A 23,690-nucleotide genomic window follows, 5' to 3' on the forward strand; every position below is an offset into this window, starting at 1 on the left:
AGTATGCTGGAGATTATTATAGAGATGACTTTTTTTCATGCTATTATTTTAAAATTCTAAACTCAACTAACCTAAAATTCTATTCATAAATAGAAAACAGAGCAGACGACGCAAACAAAAGCGGTGCCACCTACTTGCATATTTAGCACTTGCGTGAGCTATAAAACAAACCAACAAAGTAAGGCTACAAAAGCGAATCAGCTGATGAAAAATCTTCAAAATATGTGAGCATTTGCTCCAGAGTTCAGGAGCATAAGGTAAGAGTAAAAGGTAAAGCTTATTCATATAGAAATGAGCAAATGCTTTTGCTTCAACCTTTTGCTCATGAGCAAAACCTTATGCTCCATGCTCTTGCTCATGAGCATTTGCTCTGGTTTTATTCATATGGGCCAATGTGTTCAGCGAGTGGCTTCGAACGAAAAACAGCTGTTTCACAGCAGCTTCTAAAATGAAATAAACAATAAATAAATTACTGGAAATTAATTTAACAAAATGTAAAAAAATCGAAGAAGCAAAAACCCAAACTCAAAACAGATTCTTGGAAGCCTTTCACTGTGATGAAACAAACAACAATGAATGCCGACATGTGTCGAACACACCTTGTCTTGTCGTTAGTGACCACATTAATAAAATTAATCGTGTCATTTCATTTTTTTATTTGTATAATGATATACAGTATTTATTTTATATCTTGAATTTGTGTTGGACGAAATGTTTTGCAATTTCATGCACCCCTGGAAAATTTCGCATGTAAATCTTTCTAAATTCAATTGTCCTGTTTTTTAAGTGTATTCAGTAAATTGGACACAAATTTTAAGTGGAAAACATAAACTTTTTTATTGACTACTATATTAATCAAAATTCATGGGAGAAACAGTTTTGGGCTGTGCCTGTAAGTTCTCCATCAAATTATTTTGAAAAATTATCGCCTATCATTGTTGAATCAATAATAAAAAAAATTATGTACAATTTATTGTGTTGTGTGTATTTATTTTGAATAAGTAATTGATGTGTGTTTTGCATGTCAGGGACGGAGGTGGTCGCAATTGGGATAGGGGCGGTCCGAGGAGGGGTGGTGGCGCCCCAGGCGACCGTGATCGTGGTTTCGGTGACCGTGACCGAGACCGTGACCGTGGTTTTGGCGACCGTGACCGTGACCGTGGAGGTGACCGCGATCGTGACCGTGGCGAACGGCCCGAAGTGGTGAGTGGAGGCTTCTATAAATGTTACAGTCCGGGACCTGTAGCTTTGCCTATCGGCAGAGGGCCACTAGACTGCAATCATACTACCGTTCAAAAACATCCATTATTTTCGAATATGTATCTTTCCATAAGCAACAGATGCTCTTTTGTATCTTCTCAAAGCAACGTGTTGCATGCGAAAAGATACACAAGGAACTTTTTGGAGGTACCTCCTTTTAGCACAACACAGCCTATCAGCTGACATTTGTTCGCCATTGTTGGTGATACGTTGCAACTCTCTCATTTATGAGAAAGAGTCTCTGAGAAAGGTTCCATCCAGGCAAGGGTCTCTGAAGCATGATGTTTGTGCAAAGCCGTGAATATTAATACCCCGCGAACCATACCTTGCATATTAATGCCGTTTCAAAGTCACAGAGGCAAAGCTACGGGACCCATATTGTACAAATAATATTCTCAGTCATCATCGTTTCAAGTTTATTTAGTAGCTGATGTACAATTATTATAATGGCAGTGGAGAAAGATAGGAGAACATTTGCCATAACAACTTACAATCAGTATTATATAAATTAATACAATAAATATGATAAATAATACATAATTTTTATGGTAATACATCGAATTTGTATAAACTGGCATAAGTATCGAATTGCCGGCCAGGATAGCCGAGCCGACTAATGCGTTGCACCCTTCAGTCTGTCTGTGCTACCTGATTGCGGGTTCGAATCCCATCGATTAGGTATGGACGTTTGATCATCTCATAAATCACCCTCGCACTTATCATTACCCACTCATGTGGGCATTATACGCAATTTAAAAAAAAAAGTGGAACTTGTTCGCCAGCAGTGTGTGCGATTCAACATCGTTGCCGATTCTCTGCTTTGTGACTGCCTTCTATAGAGGATAACTTATACCAGTGTATCTCTGATTTAATCAATATTAACTGTTTATTCTCGTTTGAAATAATTTTATTCGTAAATAGACTACTGCCATTAAAAAGTGGACCTCACCATGGTGATTTATATTAAATTTCATTCTATCACAATTACAACATTATCGTGTTTTCTATAACAATCAAAATAAACATTTAGAAAAAAGTAAACATGATATTGTTCACAAGAAGCGATGACAATATCAAAAAGTTGTGAATTGAACTATAGTGAGGTCCACGTTATTATGACAGTATTTGATAGCATTGGTTCTGCTATCCTTATCTATCATTCTAAAAAGCAAATAGCGCTATCCTTTTCTAGCTCCGCATCTTTGCCACAGGTTTTTACAATGTTTTTTTTGTATCTCAATTTTGAACGTTTATTATTACTTGATGAATAACATATAATCGTTTATTTTAACAAGAATGAACAGTTATTATTGCATCAGATATACCGGTATAAGCTATCCTCTACAGAAGGCAGTGAAGGCAGAAATCGGCAACTCTGTTCTCCTATCTTTTTCCACTGCCATTAAGAAAGTGGACCTCATTGTAATGTTGTTAGAAAACTTACGTTTACAGTTTCAAACAATTGAGTTTTATGTGTGGACCTCATTATAATGTTGTTAGGAAACTTATACACTTAGGACAATTGAGTTCGGTGTATTGAGTTCTATGGAGTTCTATATCTTGAAAGGTAATCATCTTCTTTCCAATGAATTACTGCTTTATTCAGAATAAAGCGTGGTTGTATTCCACAAAATGTAAATTTTTCAGGAACAGCCAAAGGCGTTACAACCTTTCTGCACGTTCAAGTTTTGAGGTTGAATTTTAAAACAGATATCAGTTGTTTATAATCAGGTTAGCCAATATAATAATATTGTAGAAGTGACTACTTTTACAATATTTTTGCATGGAAACATCACTTTGCCAAAATTTGTCTGTTACAACCTTTTTGCCGGCAGCTATGTGGGATTATTCATACATTTTTTGTAGTTTATCAATGTGACAATCTCATACACTCAATACTAATGATAGATGTTTTTGCTTAGCTGAAGACATATTCGTTAAAAATTGAGTTTTTATAATATAGTATGGATTCTATATGTTATTTAAAAATTACTTGTTTTCAATGTTATTAGAGTGAATTTTGATGGATGCAATTTCGATGTAAACTAGAATGCGGCACTAGACTGCGGTTCTACACTGGTTAGTGAGTAGCTGTTGTATGTTTTGTTTTAGAATTTCAACTGGCGAGCTAGACAGGACGATAGGCGTGGAGATGACAGCAGAAGAGGCGATGATAGGCGCAGAGACGATAGAGACAGAGATGACAGGCGGCGAGACGATCGAGATGAGCCCAGGTATGTCAGCATTTATTATTTTTACAAGAAAGACCGTGAGAGGGAGAGGAAAACTAAGGATACTCCTTGTACTATTTCTCTCCCAAATTTACATTGCATAACATTTTAAGGGCCGGTTTCCGAACTCGGAATTTAGCTAAGTTCTAGACTTTAAACAGCTGGAGTCAGAAAATTGGAAACGGGCCTTAGTCGCAGTTTTTATGACAATGTTTATTTTCTCATTTCTATTATTGGGTACGTTTTTCCTTGACGAAATTAAACATTCCTAAATAATTAAAAATAGCTGAAACTTTACACTATTTTCTCTCTTTTTTTATTTTGTGTTCAGTTTTCTAGTTTTTACGAAATCCAATTCAAACGTGACTATGATAATTACTGCAACTACCCCCGTTTCGAAAAGCCAATTTTCTGACTCCAGCTGTTTGAAGTCTAGAACTTAGCCAAATTCCAAGCTCGGAAACCGGCTTTAAAAGTCCAAAATAGGGTTATGATTAAACTTTACTGAAATTTAGTTCATTTTCACCCAAAAACTGAGAATTTTAAATTTTGACAGTTGAGAAACTGGATAAAAAACAAATATACTACATTTGAATTACCATTAATTGAAAATGTTTTACGTAAATTTTACAGAATTTAGTGCCAGAAAAACACAACTCACTATTCAGCATAGCATTGTTTGAATGGGAGGCCTCTGTACAAGATATCTCATTTCCCAATTGATGGAATGACTTGAAATTTGGAACTTAAGGTCCTTACACTATAAGTATCCGACAAGAACAATTTCAATTTCAATCAAATGCAATCCAAGATAGCGGCTAAAATGGCGAAAATGTTGTCAAAAACAGGGTTTTTAGCGATTTTCTCGAAAACAGCGATTTTGATTAAATTCATACCTACCTAAAATAGTCATTGATAAGCTCTATCAACTGCCACAAGTCCCATAACTGTAAAAATTCCAGGAGCTCCGCCCCATCTATGCAAAGTTTGATTTTAGATTTCCAATTATCAGGTCTCAGATATAATTTTAACGAAATATTTCAAGTGAAAAAGATTCAGCATGAAAATCTCTACAATTAATGTCCAGTAACATTTTCACCTTAAATTGAAAATAAGCTTGAAATTTGAGAAAATGTGATTATTTAATTGCAAACTGTTAGCAACTTTTGATTCTATTAAATCATTCACTATACCAGATCTCGTGTGTATCCAGCGTTATTGTCCTGTCACTAGCTGGCTCAGATCTTTGAATAGTAGACTTGAGATGCGCGTGAACACTAGCGTCAGGTGATCAATTTTCATAAAGGAAAGGAAAGTTGTGTGAGTGCGCCACACCAGATTTTTTGAGGTTAGGCTTTTGTATCTACGATTTTTTGTTGTTATTTTTTCTTCGCTGCTCTATGTTAGGTGCAATTATTTCTTTATCTTTATAATTTCCTAGTGGTTTATCTATAAAAGTGTGTTAATACATCGCTGCTCGCAATGGATTGAGAAACAATCACATGTTTATTTATTGTATTGGTTGCTTATTTTATGTTTGAAGCCTCTCGCTGATGACAAATGCATGCACAAGCATGTTCTACCGTCCTGTAGTGACCAGCCTAACACAACACATTTCACAAAACATTGATGAAGCAGAAATCATCTTTCAAGAAGGTCCGCTACTATGTATGGGCATATAGAATTCCGTAAGTGTTCTTTTGAACTCCCTCAAGCCCCCAATTTCTCTGATGTGAGATCTCATTTCTCTGATGTGTGTTTTGAACGATGAGAACGTCACTCAACACAGATTTGAACTGATTAATAATCATTGTTCAATTTTTTTAACTACACGTCAAGGAACACAAAACCGTAAAATTGTCGTTCACTCTTCCACGTACAAGCAGACTGCTCATGTGGCATCATCAGCAATACAAAAGTGGAGCAATATCAAACACTTGAGGAAATGATATTGAAAATAGTATCCACTTTTTTCTTTTATGGATATTGTATTAGTTTGCTTCATCCAATAAATAATTAAAACCGATTGTTTGTAATTTTGTGCCACAGGAGATTCGAGAGCAAAGCGGGTGGAGGAGGTGGAGGTGGAAAGATGAGTTGGCGCCAGGAAGCTGCACCCCCCTCAGGAGGCCCCCCGGCCCCTGCTGCCGCTCCCGCCCCCGCACCGGCCCCAGCGGCCCCCTCTGCCTCTGCTCCAGCTAGCGGTAAGTCCAACAACACATTATTTCTGTAGTTGAGGTCTACCTTACAATGGCATTATTTGATGAACATTATCGGTGTTGCTATCCTTGTCTATCATTCATCAAAGCAAGAATAGCGCTATCCTTTTCTAGCTTCACAACGTCGGATTGGTTTTTGAACAATGTATGAATAGTCCAGGCAATGAATGCTCAAAAAAGGGTATAGAGGGAAATTTATGGAAAACAAGGTAAGGAGGTAAACATATATACACTGTGCTAAGTGGGTGGGGGTGGTTCAAAGGTACCATTTTTTGGTTTCTCGCATATAACTCAAAAACGATGTATCTTACAGACATAACTGTTATATACAAAATTGAAGCTTACAATATTCATCTCACAACTTTTTCTATATTTTCTCTAATTTTTTGAGATATCTGCTCTCGAAGATGTATCATTTTTGAAAAACACATGTTTGCCTCCATTTTTTTTTTAGATACATAGTTTTCGAGTTATATGCGACAAACCAAAAATGGTTCCTTTGAAACACCCCCACCCACCCCCTTAGCACAGTTGTTAGGGGTGGGGACTTTTGATGTGTTTACCTCCTTACTACCCTAAAAAAAACTGCGGGGTCAAAAATTGTCTTCCATAAATTTCCCTCTATAACCTTTCTTTGACTGAACTAAAATATGATTAATCAACAAAATATTCGATATCAATATTGTAAAACATTATTAATCGATGAAAAATATTTTTCCTTGGCGATTAAAATATAATTGATTATTTTAAACAAGGATGAACAGTAAATATTACATCAGATACACCGGTATCAGTTATCCTCTATAGAAGACAGTGACAAGGCAGAGAACCGGCAACACTGTCCTTATATATTTCTCCACCGCCATTATAACATGGACCTTATTATAGGACCGTTACATTAAAGTTATTGCTAACGTATTATAAGTATTTACAGTATGTTGTGTCATGTGTCCTCTTAACAGAGATAAAATTCACATTACTGTGACTAATGTAGATGGTGCATGTAAAGGAGACATTATAAGTGTAAATTGTTGTTATTTTGTTTATTTATTTACATCATACTTGAGTCTTGTGCATACCACTGTAATTCGCATAACTGCGACGATTCAAACATTTTTAACCGTAGGTTAAGAATTATCTTCCATCTCCGTCATTCTAATCGCTATCGTATGCACAATTCTATATTATTGTTATCGTTCTTTGTTTTTTGTTATTGAAATAACCAGTAGGCTTTTATTTATTTCGAGACTGGTCTCGTATGTTGATGTGGTAATGACTACTTATGTTCTCTGTTTCAGGCGAAGATGGTGGTGATGATGGTAACTGGCAACAGGTGAAGAATCGCAAGAACTAAATGCAGTACAGGTCGACTAAACGCAGTAACTTGTCACTTTGCCCAAATTTAGATTGGGTAGCTTTATAAGCATAGCTAATAATATAATTACATCGTTTTCTTAGAATGCGGAAACTTCTGCTATTTTCATTTGGTGTGGAAATTGTACTCAGTTGTTCTATTCTGCTCATCATATTATTATCTTGTTTTCTCTACAATATTGTATAACCATATTTATACCATAAATAAAATCAAATATTGATTACTGATAAGTGTCTTGTTTTGTTAGAAACTATCGATGGCTCCCCTATAAAACTTTCCTCACATTTTAATCACAATTGTGAAAGTGTATTACCATAGAGAAACAATAGCGTAAGTAGATATCCCATGGTATAGGGCGTTTATGTCGCAACTTTTACTGTTATCTCAAGCCGATTACTGTTGATTATTGAAGATTTTTACTGTTTTGTTGGGGTGAGAGTGTATGAACGGCACAATATGAGAGACTACCAGTGTCACACAGCTTCACGGGAAAGAATAACATGAACTATGGGCTTGAGATAACAGTAAGAATTGCGACATAAACGTCCTATACCATGGGATATCTACTTATGCTATTGTTTCTCTATGGTATTACAAATCATTAAGAAATAATATATATTTTGTTGACACATAAAATATAATTGATTTTTTTCGAATAAGAATGAACAGTTAATATTACATTAGATATACCGAAATCAGCTTTTATCTACAATAGAAGGCAGTAGCAGCCCAGAAAATCGGCAACGCTGTTATATATTTTCCGCTGGCTCACTATAGTACAGTAGAACCCTGGTTAATTGGGAAAAGGTAGAACGCCATTTTGGATAACCGATTATTCGGTTAAACCGTCGTATGCTTAAAATAGCTTATCAATGCTATAACATACATAATAGCAGGGAAAGTTAATAAAAACAATATGAAAACTTGTAGTACCCTTTATTATTGAAAACTTTAAAATATTACAACGACTAATTTCGACTAAAAATGACCTAAGTTATGGGTTATGGTAATAGGTCATTTATGGACGAAACTAGTCGTTGTAATACTGTAGAACTCCAATTATCCGAATTGATGGGGACCGGGACCCATTCGGATAATCGGAATTAAAGAAAAATGGCCATTGGAGAGAAAAAAGCTACGTTTTTATATTGCACTATTTTTTTATTGAATTAAATGAAAGAAACATGATATTCTCACATGTTTTACTACACTGACTTCGCGGAGGGAAGGACAATAGTGAGCGAACGCGCAAACACTGGCTTCGTAGGGGGAAGAATAATAGCGGACTTGGACTTTTTTTGGTCAAATTTTTTTCTGAAAGTGATTCGGATAATAGGCGATTCGGGTAGTCTGAGCTCGGATAATTGGAGTTCTACTGTATTTTAAAGTTTTAAATAATAAAGGGTACTACAAGTTTTCATATCGTTTTTATTAATTTGTACAAAAGTAGCCCATTTAAGTGGTGTTTTTATAATAGCAGTGTTCTATTTCAGCTACAAAAATGTTATAATGGATTAAAAATAGTTTAAGCTGAAGATTGATACCCAGATATACGTTACGTCTGGTAGAACGGCATCAGACAATGTGCTTGCACAATTCAACACACTAATCATGGTCCTTGGAATTATCATTTTAGTCACAAATTAGCCTATTGAAATAGTCAAAATGAAGTCATTTCGACTGTAAAAGCACTCGTTCATTAAAGATAATTTCTTAATCACCTTAAAAAAAGTAGTTATTGGATGAGCATGTTAAAATGTCGGTCCCGGCTGAAGTATGACAGTCGTAAGGCCCATTGACAGCTTAGATGATATATTGAGGCTAATTACCTCACTGTATTGGTAGTATTTGGTATTATTTTTCTACCAATAAAACTGAGTGATGTAAGACAACAATCATTACCAATTTATTCTCTCATTGTATTGGTAGTACCTGGAATATCTTTCTATCAATATAGCTGAGTGATTTAGAAAACGTGCTCTTACGATTGACAAGGTCTCTAAGCTAATGTTAGCTTATAGTGACGGAAGCTCAATAACACTTGATTATACAATGTAAGTACTCATTAATTTCATATTAGTATCTTCAAATGTTTAGGAAACGGTTTGAGGTATTCACGTACGGGTTTCGCCATTAATATTACTTTCCTTCCAAAACTAGTAGTTGTAATTTGTGTTTTCAATATGTTATTTTATATTGAAAACTTATCAAAAAAAGGGTACTATGATGTTATTTTATATGAAATAAAAAGTAGCCCTGAATACATACATTTTTAAGAAGACATTAGACATTCCATATTTATGTAATGTTTTTGAACGTACAGCACTCTCATATAAATAATACAGCAAATATTATTTATGAATGAGAATTTACGAACTGTATGGTAAATTATTGGAAAGAGAATAAATTCCATCGATGAATAAACTTGCTACATTTTAAATTTTAAAACAAACATTTTTACTTTCCTAGGTTTTTTATTACCGTAGGTAAGGAAAGTATTGCTTTCCGAAAAAAAATAAAGTAGGCTACCCCAATTTCTAAATTTCAATACGTTTCAGGGTCCCCTGAATCCAAAGAAGTGGTTTTTGGGTATTGGTCTGTATGTGAGTGTATGTGTGTCTGTGTACACGATATCTCATCTCCCAATAAACGGAATGACTTGGAATTTGGAACTTGAGGTCCTCACAATATAAGGATCCGATACGAACAATTTCGATCAAAAGCAATTCAAGATGGCGACTAAAATGTTGGCAAAAACAGGGTTTTTCGCGATTTTCTCGAAAACTGCTCCAACGATTTTGTTCAAATTTATACCTAAAGTTCAAATTTATACCTAAAATTGTCATTGATCTATAAGATCTTGTCATAAGATCTATCAACTGCCACAAGTCCCATATCTGTAAAAATTTCAGGAGCTCCACCCCTCCTATGCAAAGTTTGATTTTAGATTCCCAATTATCAGGCTTCAGATACAATTTAATCAAAAATTTTCAAGTGGAAAAGATTAAGCATGAAAATCTCTACAATTAATGTTCAGTAACATTTTTTTGAAAATAAGCTCGAAATTCTAGAAAATGTGATTATTTAATTGCAAACTGTTGATTCTATAAAAGCATTCACTATGAAGAGATAGCAGATCGTGTGTCTCCAGCGTTATTGTCCTGTCACCAGCTGGCTCAGATCTTTGATTAGAAGACTTGAGATGCGCGTAAACACTAGCGTCAGATGATCAATTTTCATAACGGCAAAGAAAGTTATGTGAGTGCGCCACACCAGATTTATTTCTTTTGAAATTTTGTATCAAAATCATGTATTATATGACCACGTTTCCATTTGAAAAATCTGGTGTGGCGCACTCACACAACTTTCCTTGCCGTTATGAAAATTGATCACCTGACGCTAGTGTACTCGCGCATCTCAAGTCTACTTTTCAAAGATATGAGACAGCTGATAGGTCAATAACGCTGGAAACACACGAGGTCTGCTATCTCTTCGTAGTGAATGATTTAATAGAACCAACAGTTGCCAACAGTTTGCAATTTAATAATCACATTTTCTATAATTTCTAGCTTATTTTCAATTTTAGGTGGAAATATTACTGGACATTAATTGCAGAGATTTTCATGCTCAATCTTTTCCACTTGAATTTTTTTGTTTAAATTGTATATGAAGGCTGATAATTGAGAATCTAAAATCAAACTTTGCATAGATGGGGCAAAGCTCCTGAAATTTTTACAGATATAGAACTTGTTGCAGTTGATAGAGCTTATCGATGACTATTTCAGGTATAACTTTAATCAAAATCGTTGGAGCCGTTTTCGAGAAAATCGCGAAAAACCCTGTTTTTGACAACATTTTCGACATTTTAGCCGCCATATTGAATCGCATTTAATCGAAATTGTTCGTGTCAGATCCTTATAGTGTAAGGACCTTACGTTCCAAATTTCAAGTCAGTCCGTTTACTGGGAGGTGAGATATCGTGTACACAGACGCACATACACTCATACACACACACACACACACACACACACACACACACACACACACACACACACACACACACACACACACACACACATACAGACCAATACCCAAAAACCACTTTTTTGGACTCAGGGGACCTTGAAACGTATAGAAATTTAGAAATTGGGGTACCTTAATTTTTTTCGGAAAGCAATACTTTCCTTACCTATGGTAATAGGGCAAGGAAAGTAAAAATGATCCATACTAGTAGTTCTGTGAACAGTAGACCTCACGCAGTATTCTCATCCACAAGTACCTGATTGAAACTATAGACCTTAATATGGAAATACGGAATAGACTGGCTTCTCCACACACCTGTGTAATCACTTGTCAGCTGATTTATGATGAATAATTCTATATTCTGATTTTTACTCTAATATTGGCGTATGAAGGAGGCGCCTTTTTCCTTTTATATTAGCCTTGAAATGCAAAATTTCAAAAAACCTTGTATATAGTCGACGTGCAATTTATAAGTCTATAGTTTCAATCAAAGACATTAAAGAGGTATGCATCGCTAAGCTGGGTTTACACCAAAGTTATTAACAAAATCGTTATAACACATATGTTCATCATGTGTATGATAAGTTATGTTCAATCTAATATAATCTAAAAGGATTGAGTTACCAACATTTTTTAAATAAATTTGGTCTAATCGCAGCTTTGAGGTCTTTGGTTTCAATATTTTGTTTTGCAGTCATGGTATTATTATGCGTGCCCATCAGTATCAATAATCTCACATTCGAAAAAAAAACTAATTTAATAATAGGTGAATAAAAATAAAAAATAAACTAAATAATGCTGGAGAAATTATAATATTTTTGATTCTAAAAAATTGATTCTCAATTTACTCGTAAACGGTGCGCCTGACGAGAAAATATAAGAGAACAAAATGTGTTTAGAATTGTGATCTACATCTGGTTTAGTCATCAAAAGGTCTTATTATTCATTTTTTCTGTTTTCAACCAACTCAAAAAATGTGTACTAAAAACAGCAAAGACGGCGAATATTTCCGAACCGTGCGTTTGACGGGAAAATGTTACTGAACCAAAAGTGCTTAGAATTCAATTCTACATCATAACCAGTAATAAAAATTGTTTGATCCCTCCTCCCTACGCCGCGGGGGTGTAAGTTGTGCCAACTGGTGCTCTGTAGGTGACAAGTAGTAAGCCATTTCCGTCTACTTATTTCCTTTCCAAGGAGGTGACAACTAGTCGAGGGGACACCCTGGAGGGGGTGCGAGGGTGCGAGGTGTCAAGTAGTCGTTCACGGTCATGACTAGTTGGCACCTTTGGTCCAGCAGGTGTCAAGTAGTCGGGGGGACAACTTGACGGCAATGGTATATTTTTACAAGGGTATAAGTAGTCGCCTATGGCCAAAATGACCAGGGACCTGTTTCATAAAAATTTAGAAGTCCTGTAATACAGGAACAGCTGATTTTATCGGCTATATTGAGCATGTAATTGGAATGGTGATTCTCCTGTATTACAGGACTTGTGACTTTTATGAAACAGGCCCAGGTGTCAAGTAGTCGGGGTGACAACTATACGGCTACCCGTTTCGGCTCAACCAGCGTTCACTCTGGACGTAGGCAAAGGTATGATTTCAGAGACATTGATGTTTGATCAACTTCAACAACGTAGAATCGACTAGACATTAAAATTTTGCAGTATTGAGGCACTCGCTTGAATCTTTATCGATATTGAGATTAGAGTTGGAAAGCTTGTGAAGTTGCAAGCTTTCTGCATTTAAATTATTGACAAATTTTGTAAAATAATAGCATATTATTAGAGGAGAAAATACCAAAAATATATCAACCTACCTGATTCCTTTAACCTTTACTATCTTCCAGGTTATGTTTACTTTAACCTCAACGTATGTTTTTTGAAGATGATACATTTTTAAGGTTAGGATAGTATTGAAAATAATAATAACAGTAAAGGTACAATATTCACTTATGATTATTGTCTAGTTATTTCTCTCTTGCTCTTCTACTGCTCTAAAGATTAGCTAGAATATATGATAATAATAATTCAATTATTATGATAATTCATTCATTTAAGCTTGACTGTTTCAAAAATTTTATGAAGTTAGGATAAAGTGATTATTTATGGTAAGTTATTTTGATACTAGTTATCACTTGCCTTATTTTATCCCATACATTTTTTATATTTATCAATTAGACTCTGTTCATACTATATTCACTCACTTTAGTTTGATCGACCAAAAGCTCCTTTCCTTTACACATTCCCACAAATTGCTTTTACTTTCCTAGCAAGAACATAAACTGTTGAATTTGCTACTTATTGTAACGTTTAAAAACAAAAGTCCGTTTCACATTAGCTAGTGGAAAATCATGTTTTTGAGCGAGTCGCGGGGCATTAGGTTTTAGGTAGTTTTATAATTGCGTTTCTATATTGGGAACCCCAGAGTCCAGAATCTGGCGGCCGGCTGGTGTCTTATTCGGGTCGCCATCCCAGCCACTGCTGTGCCACCAGCATTGGTTTACACACAATTCATTCATGTGGTTTAGGGCCCACAGAGTGTGATCATAGCGGGCTTAGAGACATATTTCTATATCCTTTTAATGTCATTACATGGCGAAACTCACTCGTATTCTTGAGTTGTAAGCATTTGATCATGGGTAATTTTTCTGATTTGAGAGTGGAGGAATTTTATATTTCAGTGGATAACTCACCATGTATTATAGCAAAACGTCTCATATTATAGCACGACACTTGCTAGGTCAACCTCTATCTATAGCCCCAAATATCAACCAAATCTGGATGATTTGCATTTTCCAAGAAATCCATGAATCATAATGGATGTTTGAAAAAATGATCAAACATTAAAATCGCTCAAACTCTCACAAATGATAGTACTTGACGAGAATACATTCTGAACGTTTAATGGAAGCTTTTGATGCCCTCGTTAAATTTATTATTTTCACTTTGTTGAAAACTTTTCACTCAGTCAAACCCTTCGCTGTAGTCTTGGGGCCAATTAAGCTTGAAGCGGGGTTTCAGGGGTTTTTGCACTGGCGGTGGACGAGCAGGAGTGAAGGAAGCTCTTTGATTGCCAGTGCAAAAACGCTTGATCTTGATGTGGCTTGGCCCTTACGGAATGATCGATTGTCACTCTGGTACAGGTCCCTGAGGGTTGCTGAGCTTCTAGGTGGCTCCTTCCACAGCTGCTCTGGAGTTTGTTCCTCGCCCCCGTCTCAGGAGGTACTGGATCCACCAGCCAATAGTACTGGTTCTCATGGTGAAGGGGAAAACACCAACCAGGGGGGCACAACAGCTGACTTATGTGATGACTGTATGACTCCGTCCTAGGAAGTAACCTGGCCTATGGGTGTACGGCTGGGTGAAGGCTCCAGACTATGGGAGATTCATGGCTTGACCGAGTCGCCTGAATTCTCCGTCTCTGGAAGTAGCTGGGTACAGTGAAAATTGTCCGGTGAAATTTCGGGGTAGCCAGTGAGAGACCAGGCTATGGGAATCAGGGTACCTCCGTCTCTGGAAGTAGCAGGCATGCGAAATTACTACTGTATGTGCTTTTAAGCGCATAGTTTAATCCAGACTCTGGGACTTGGGTAGCGCCTCAGTCTCTGGAAGTAGCATCATAGCATGTCGAAATACCCCACTCTTACTGGTACTTCTTTCCGAAATGCTCGCGTCATCCCCTTTTGGACGCCTGTGTGGTGGACGAGCAAGCGCACCTTGGAGACGTATACAATTTAGGACCACGAGTCTTTTCCTGGCCTGTAGACAAGTTAGAAGATACGTCCGGGCCCGACCAGCCCACGTACCGCCGGAACTGCGCAGTGTCCCGACCGAGGTGGACAGTCTATTGGGGTAATTTCACTGCAATACAGGCCAAACTACTCTGTGATACTTGCCTACCGACTTGGCAGTGCAGTTGGCTCTCCTGTCACACCCCATGGGATCTGTGAACAGCAGGTGCCCACTTGGAAGTGTGACGTTAACGCATGGTGTTGCGGCCAAAACCATGTCACTCTGGTACAATAAGATCAACGTTCTTAAGTCAGCATATGATCGACATTGGATTGCTTTCCTTGTCTGTCATTAGAAAAAGCTGATAGCGTTTTCTTTTTCTAATTCCTCAAGGTTGTCAAATTGTTTGTTGACTAATGAACTTTGAAAATATTCAATATTAATAAACATGAAAATGTATTATTAAATCATAAATATATATTTTTTACTTAATATAATATACTAGTTAGCCCGGCGAACTTCGTACCTCCAAATAGTTTAATGTATCTCATGACAAACTTTAGCTGGATACAAACCTGAAGAGGCGCGATGCGGCATTTTTTTATATAGATAATTTTCCAACTGCAAAATAAATAATTTACTAAAAATTTATTAATTCTGAACACCGAAGACAGCTTAATTATTTGAAACAAAGCAATTTCTTTAGAGCATGTAAGTCTTTATTTAACCTGAGGCCAAAGTGCTGGATGGTTACACACAGAAGTCATTTTGTTTTTACTCGGGGCGTTTAGAATAGAATACATGGGCGGTTATGGAGCAGCACACACTCTTGTCTACTATCTACCGACGGCTGTTGTATGACGCAATGATTATAACAGCTGATTTTTATTTCTGTGTGTGGCCAGCTCACAAAAATCTTCTCCCAAAAGGATTACATGTAAACTTTGAAGGACCGTAGGAAAGAGTCCTGAAGTCGAATAATAAATTTGATAGGCCATGAACCTGGATCTGAACATAACGAACATAACTAAAAAAATCATCAAATTCGGTGCGCACATAAAAAGTTATTGAATGTCAAAATTTGAGGCTCGATTTTTATTTATATAGATTTGTGATGGATCAACATTTTATCATTATATTGTTCAGGTCAACAATTAATATTATGGTGAGGTCCACGTTCTAATGGCAGTGGAGAAAGATAGGACAGCAGCGTTGCCGATTCTCTGCCCTGTCACTTCCTTCTATAAAATACAGCTGACAATATATTTTGTGTAATTAACTGTACATTCTTGTTGAAAATAATCAATATTCTATTTGTCTAGAAAATATATTTCTCAATTATTTAATAATATATTTCTACAATAATTTGGATTAAATAGTGTGTAAATTGATTATATTTCTAAATTGTTGAACGGTCTGGCAACTTTGTGGAGCTAGAAAAGGATAGCACTATCTGCTATGTCCAATTATAGATAGACAAGGTTAGCAATATCAATTCTAATGAAATGTTGTCTTTATAACGTGGACCTCACTATCTATAGGCTAGATAATATATAACGTGATGACTTAATTGACAGATCATTCTTCTAAAACATATTTCATAATATTCTAACAAAAATTAACAAATGATGCATTACTCCTATTTTCAGATCAATAGTAAACACTGATGAAAGCCACTATGGATCCAAATAATATCAATCATCAGATACCGGAGAAAGTATTGAAATTCGAAGAATTCGTCAACAATCATTTAAAAGAGGATCTGAAAAAAATACATTACAAACTAGATGTGCTCTTGGGGGAAATGGCAGAGTATATACAGCTGAAAAATGTTATTGAGAGTCTTCAAGTGAGTATTCATGATTTTCCCCTCAAATAAAAATAAATTAATAAAACCCGAGTGACCTGGCTGGCTCAGGTCTGGTGTCAGAGTTTTCAGGTCGCACCGGATCGATTTCAGTGCCAGTATGCGGCTCGGAAAAAATATCTGGTCTCGCCGAATTCGTACCCGGGACAAAGTCAGCGTCTCAACTACTACGGCCACTCCTTCCCCGAAATTTAAATATATGTATTCTCAAGGTGCCATTCCTTAGTGGCGTCTCAAGACGCGCGTGTAGAAACGCGTGGTTAGAGCCGCCGTGGCTAGAGCACATAACCTGTAAATTCATTGGATTTTGAAGGCCAGCGTTGGCAAAGCTCCCATCCACACACTGGCGCTGGTCGACATTGGCCTTCATTGGGCCAACATGTTGATGCGGCAATAGGAATTGCACCTTAAGGCTCAACTCACACTACCTCGACTCAAATCTCAAATCGACCTTTCGACTTATTTGCTCATTGTCAGTTACTTCAGTTCCATACTATTCAATTTTTCAACCTTACTTTATTTAAAAAAATATCTAATTCGTCACTACTTAGCATGTAACAAATTTTATAATAATTATTATAAATATATTTTCTTATCTAATTCTTATCATTGTTTTATCTAAAATGACAAAACATCTCTTTCATAAAACATAACCTCACTCAAGTCGTAGCTCGACCAACATGTCGAGTCGCTCGACTCAGTCTCACAGTCGTGAGGTCGCGGAGATTAGAATAATTTACTGGTCTGAGTGTCACCATTTGAAAAAAACATGCTGCCTGGAGAAGAGACTAGAGTCGCAGTCCCTTCTCGACTTGAGTCGCGTGAGCTGAGCCTTACATGTATTCTGTCATCTTCTAAGTTTTCTCCACATTATGGATAATGATAATTATATTATGGTACTAATTGATGAAGTGTATTTTGTTCTAAACTGGTGTAAACAATAAAACTTGATTTGAATTGAAGATGAATTTTATCAAAGATGCTCTTGATGGAGTGGTCTCCATTTTGCCAGAGGTGCACTTCAGATTTTATGCAGTTCAAGTACATTCTGCTACTGTGGTTATTACTTCTTAGAAAGGAAGATGAAAGTAGCCGCAGTTAAATGGTTGAAAAAATCTGGTGTGGCGCACTCACACAACTTTCCTTGCCGTTATGAGAATTTATCACCTGACGCTAGTGTTCACGCGCATCTCAAGTCTACTTATAAACAAAGATCTGAGCCAGCTGGTGACAGGACATAACGCTGAAGACATACGAGGTCTGCTATCTATTAAAAGAATCAACAGTTTGCAATAATTGAATAATCACATTTACTCGAATTTCGTGCTTACTTTCAATTTTAGGTGAAAATGTTACTGAACATTAATTGTAGAGATTTTCATGCTCAATCTTTTCCACTCAATTTTTTTTTGTTTAAATTGTGTCTGAAGCCTGATAATTGGGAATCTAAAATCAAACATTGCATAGATGGGGCGGAGCTCCTGAAATTTTTACAGATATGAGACTTGTGGCAGTTGATAGAGCTTATCAATGACTATTTTAGTTATGAATCTAATCAAAATCGTTGGAGCCGTTTTTGAGAAAATCGCGAAAAACCCTGTTTTTGACAACATTTTTGCCATTTTAGCCGCCATCTTGAATTGCATTTGATCGAAATTGTTCGTGTAGGATTCTTATGAAAGTATTGCTATACTTGTCCATCATTCAACAAAGCGGATAGCGTTATCTCTTCCTCGCTTTGCTCTGTTGCCAGATAGTCTTTTAACAATATAGAATTAATAATTAATTAACAAAATCATTCATCTTAATTATGAAAATTCAATATGAAATTATTGTAAAATATCATTTCTTGCTCAATAGAATATAATTGATTATTTTAAACGAGAAATAACAGCTAATATCAAATCAATAAACCTGTAACAGCTACCGTCTAGAAGACATTGACAAGACAGAGGATCGGCAACGTTGTTCTCCCATCTTTCTCCACTGCCATTATAACGTGGACCTCACTATAGATTTTTGTTCTAATAATCTAACATATTGTATTAATTTATCTACAGAGGTCAATTTTGTTAGAGGCTCTAGTTTTTTATTCTAATATAATATCAATTATTTATTTACAGCCTGTCCAAAAAGTCACGCACCGTAGGGATTCTACAGTTTTATTTTATTATGAAAACATATTTCACTGAATATTTCCAATGAAGCTTCCTTCCGAAACAAATTTTAATACGACAAACAGAATGCGCCCTACGCTCACCAGACTTAAATCCGATGGATAGTGGATAAGATGTACATAATGAATGCAGAAACAAAGATTGTCTTTGGTGAGGTCCACGTTATAATGGCAGTGGAGAAAGATGGGAGAATAACGTTGCCGATCCTCTATCTTGTCAATGCCTTTTATAGACGGTAGCTGTTACAGGTTTATTGATTTGATATTAACTGTTCATTCTCGTTTAAAATAATCATTTTTATTCTATTAAGCAAGAAATTATATTTTTCAATAATTTCATGATGAATTTTCATAATTAAGATGAAATGTTTTGTTAATTAATTATTAATTCTTCATTGTTAAAAGACGATCTGGCAACTAAGCAAAGCGAGGAAGAGATAGCGCTATCCGCTTTGTTGAATGATAGACAAAGATATAATAGCATTGCCAATAAAACACTGCCATTATAACGTGGACCTCACGTGAACATTTGTTGTGCAATTTAGACCTCGATTATATAGTGAGATCCACGTTATAAAGGCAGTATTTGATTATCATTGGTGTTGCTACCCTTGTCTATCGTTTGACAGAGCAGATAGAGCTATCCTTTTCTACTTTTGCATTGCCAGTTTGTTTTTCAACAATTTAGTACCTACAATAAATTAGTTTACGAAATATTTAATCTCATTTATTATGAAAATTCATTTAAATCACTAAAAAAATATTTTCTTAACAAATACTCGTACAATATAATTGATAATTTTTAACAAGAATTAATAACTTTAAAAACATTTCATCAGATATAACGGTATCAGCTACCTTCTATAGAAGGTAGTAACGGGACTGAGCGATTCTCTTTATGATTTAATAATACATTTTCTTAATCAAGATAAAATATTCTGGTAGTTCATTACCGACTACAATTTGGAGGAGGATGGAGTTATGAACTTTGTCTAATGACAGACAGAATAGGAAACCATTGTTAATAAGATGCTGATACGTAGATAATTTGGTTTAGTTTGTGGTTGTTTATACATTTTTGGTACAGAGTTTCCTTTCAAATTCAATATTATTGAAATTATTGAGCTTTTTTTGCTTTCTAACAACATTACTACTAAATTCAAAATTGTTATCACTTGTCAATCATTCTCTAGGAGTATGCTCGGACCCAAAATGTGGAGTGCGTGACATACACATAACATTTTCTACTTCATTATCATTAAAATCATCATTGGTGTCATTGGGTGGAGCTGTTTCATGTCCACTCCCTGTCAGGTTTGGGGTACCTCAGGGTTCAATTCTGGGGCCAATCCTGTTCATCGTGATGATCAACGACCTTCCCACGAAGTCCCTTTCGGAGATTTTCTCATGGAAATACACCGGCATCCTGTTCAAAATCTTGAGTGCATGGACGGGGTAGCTATAATGAATGAGGAATAACACAAATCAAATCAAATAATTTTTTATTGACCAAAAAACAATGCATTATGAACAACTTACAATATCCATCCAACATTTCAGATAACAATAAATTGTTACATGTTTAAAAAAAGTTTAGTAAGCTTTAAAACTAATATACCTTAAGAAAAAAAAAAACAATTTCTGGAACAATAAAAATACTACTTGCTGAATTATGTAATATAATTCGCGTGCAAGTAGGAGTACAGCTTAAAAATAGTTTTGTAATGCTTCATTCACACAGCTTTCCTTGCCGTTATGAAAATGTATCACCTGACGCTAGTGTTCACGCGCATATCAAGTCTACTATTCAAAGATTTGAGACATAATAATATGAGGTCTGCTATCTCTTCATAGTGAATGATTTAATAGAATCAACAGTTGCCAACGGTTTGCAATTGGATAATCACATTTTCTCGAATTTCGAGCTTATTTTCAATTTTAGGTGAAAATGTTACTGGACATTAATTGTAGAGATTTTCAAGCTCAATCTTTTCCACTCTAAATTTATCGTTGATATCTGAGACCTGATAATTGGAAATTTATAATCAAACTTTTCATAAATGGGGCGGAGCTCCTGAAATGTTTACAGATATGGGACTTGTGACAGTTGGTATAGCTTATCAATGACTATTTTAGGTATAAATTCGATGAAAATCGTTGGAGCCATTTTCGAGAAAATCGCGAAAACCCCTGTTTTTGACAACATTTTAGCCGCCATCTTGAATTGCATTTGATCGAAATTGTTCGTGTCGGATCCTTATATTGCAATTGCAAGGACCTTAAGTTCCAAATTTCAAGTCATTCCGTTAATTGGGAGATGAGATATCGTGTACACGTACACACACACACACACAGACCAATACCCAAAATCCACTTTTTTTGGACTCAGGGGACCTTGAAACATATAGAAATTTAGAAATTGGGGTACCTTAATTTTTTCGGAAAGCAATACTTCCCTTACCTATCGTTATAGGGCAAGGAAAGTAAAAATTAACCCTGAACAGTGAATAAGCTCTCAATTGCATTAGGTGTTTGTGGTAGCAACCACTTGGAAATTTGTTTTTTAAAAGAATGATAATTTTTAATTTGTCTAATATTTACGGAAACAGGTATTGTAGGATTTTGGGAGTTTCAACATATTGTTAGTTATTCCTCTCGTTCTGTATACTAAATCACCCTCACCCATCTGATCACCACAATTACCTGACATCCTGAAAACCAATGAAAGAACTTTAAATATATAAATGTATCGTAATGGCAAGCATTTGAAGAATTGAAATATGGGAAAAGAACGTTCAAACCTACTTACTCTTTTCATAACCCGTATTATCGCCTTTTGCAATGTCATTAGATGTTTTAAATGTGTTATGTATGTTGAGCCCCAACAGCCTATACCATAGTTCAACTTGGAGTCAACTAGTGCATAATAGAACTGCTAAACAACTAACTGTCTGAGGAATGAATTTACTAAGAAAATAGAACTTTTTCAGAATACTAATTAGATAATTTCTAAGATTGGAAATATGGTCACAAGCTAATCTTAGTTACCTTTTCCAGATTATGATATCTATTATAATAGATGATTGTAGTAATTGTACTGATTGATTGATTTGTGGTTGCAGAGTGATGATGCTTTGAAGGATGGCTTGAAAACACAGATGGATTTGGGCTGCAATTTCTACATGCAGGCACATGTGTCCGATGTTTCCAGAATACTGATTGATGTTGGCTGCGGCTATTTCGTCCAATTCACCCTGGATGAAGCCCTTAAGGTAGCTATTGCAATGTTTCATTCATCATCCACTTGAAGCCCAGCTAATTTATTCCATTAAAAATACATTACCACATATACAATAGGATAACAGGGCTAAAACATCACTCTGTATAATTATATACTCTGTTAATTTTTCTATCATTATTATTTGAGTTACCGTACTAGTAGTTCTGTGAACAGTAGACCTCGCGCAGTAATAAACCACAGTTGCAATAATTCTCTATTACAGTAGGCCTACTCGATTTATAATTATTTGATTTGCAGGTGATTGCAAAGCGATTGCAGCTACTTGAGAAGCAAGCTGATCTCCTGAAAGAGCAAAGTGCCACCACCAAAGCTCATATCAAACTCGTACTGCATGGAATTCAAGAGCTGCACAACATCAAATGAACTCCCCACTATTTTTGTTTCTTCAAATCTGACTCCATGAAACCTCTGGACACAAGACATTTTATTTTTCACATGTAAAAAGTGAGGCTCACAATTTTCTTTAGGTGAGATATTTTTCATTGCAATCAATAACCATACTATCTGAAAGCTTGTACCAGTGCTATTTTTGTAAATATATATATAGATTCCAGTACGCAATGTTCTGGTGGTATTCAAAAGGTGTCTGAACCCGGGGAAACTTTTTAAAATTCAGTATCAAAAGGATGTTTCTCAGCTATTTTGATTCAGCATTATATGCAAATCTCTTCTCTTTCCACTTTGCGCGCAACCTGAGCGCGTGTTGAATGTGGAACAGAGCCAAGGGTCTATAATTCACCACATGAGTATGATTGTTTCTACCCGAAACGTAGTCAGGGCAGAATTATCATACTAATGCGGTAAATACGTTATCGTACAAGTTATGTACTAGTATTTTACGTCACATGGACGGGAAGGCCCAGTTTGCAGGGCAAGAATGATGTTTCTAGTCGAGGCTTTAGCCGAGACTAGCATTTTATTCGAGCTCTACAAGAGATATTCATGTCCAAGTAACGTACACTATTTTTGTCATAATAATCTAAATAAGAATAATAAAGGAATAGAAAACATTTCCTGCTTGAGTTGAAGTAACTACATGCAGTCTATGAACATAACCTAGTTTACAAATTCCGAATCAGGAACTTCTTGATTATAGTTGACAAAACTTACACCTGGAGCATAAAAAGACAATTTTTTAAGCAGTTTTGCTGTTCCTATTTCGGAACTAGGGAACATACCGTACTTGACTGTAAAGAAAACTTATGATTTTATTACAGTAAAGCAAAGACCTTAAAGAGATATAGACCCACAATTCCTATGCCTTCCCAATGATAGCTCTTACTTGAAATTGAAGGCCGCCATTGGGGTATTTTAGCACAAGATATAATATCTATATATTTGTAATATTATAGATAACAAAGGCATTGGTATGTAATAATCTTATAGGTTGCCCCCTCAATGGCCGATTTCAATTCCAAGTACGACACTAGGGCTGCATGTGAGTCTATGCATCTTTAAGGTCTTTGCAGTAATTAGAATCTTATATGTTTATTTGTTCTACCAT

At 35.8% G+C, this 23,690-nt stretch overlaps 2 protein-coding genes across 3 annotated transcripts in view; both read left to right on the forward strand.

The window, feature by feature from the left end:
• Nucleotides 1-7,312, forward strand: part of LOC111060961 (eukaryotic translation initiation factor 3 subunit A) — a 49,249-nt gene extending 41,937 nt beyond the window's left edge. Inside the window, exons 19-22 of the mRNA XM_039428102.1 lie at nt 1,029-1,203; nt 3,373-3,494; nt 5,541-5,695; nt 7,009-7,312. Of these exons, the coding sequence (XP_039284036.1) occupies nt 1,029-1,203; nt 3,373-3,494; nt 5,541-5,695; nt 7,009-7,064 (508 nt within the window). The 3' untranslated portion in view covers nt 7,065-7,312. The remainder of the gene's footprint in view (nt 1-1,028; nt 1,204-3,372; nt 3,495-5,540; nt 5,696-7,008) is intronic.
• Nucleotides 7,313-12,792: 5,480 nt separating this feature from the next.
• On the forward strand, nt 12,793-23,197 carry LOC120351321 (protein UXT homolog). Of its 2 annotated transcripts, none has more exons than XM_039428161.1 (4): nt 12,793-13,047; nt 16,492-16,691; nt 22,008-22,157; nt 22,424-23,197. In XM_039428161.1, the coding sequence occupies exons 2-4, from the start codon at nt 16,509-16,511 to the stop codon at nt 22,547-22,549; spliced, it is 459 nt and encodes a 152-aa protein (XP_039284095.1). In that variant the 5' UTR covers nt 12,793-13,047; nt 16,492-16,508; the 3' UTR covers nt 22,550-23,197. The 2 variants fall into 2 exon arrangements, with proteins under 2 accessions (XP_039284095.1, XP_039284087.1); XM_039428153.1 differs by having other exon boundaries at nt 12,804-13,218.
• The last annotated feature ends 493 nt before the right edge of the window (nt 23,198-23,690 follow it).

The sequence above is a fragment of the Nilaparvata lugens genome, chromosome 1 (genome assembly GCF_014356525.2).
Source record: "Nilaparvata lugens isolate BPH chromosome 1, ASM1435652v1, whole genome shotgun sequence".
In the NCBI taxonomy this organism is placed as follows: domain Eukaryota; kingdom Metazoa; phylum Arthropoda; class Insecta; order Hemiptera; family Delphacidae; genus Nilaparvata; species Nilaparvata lugens.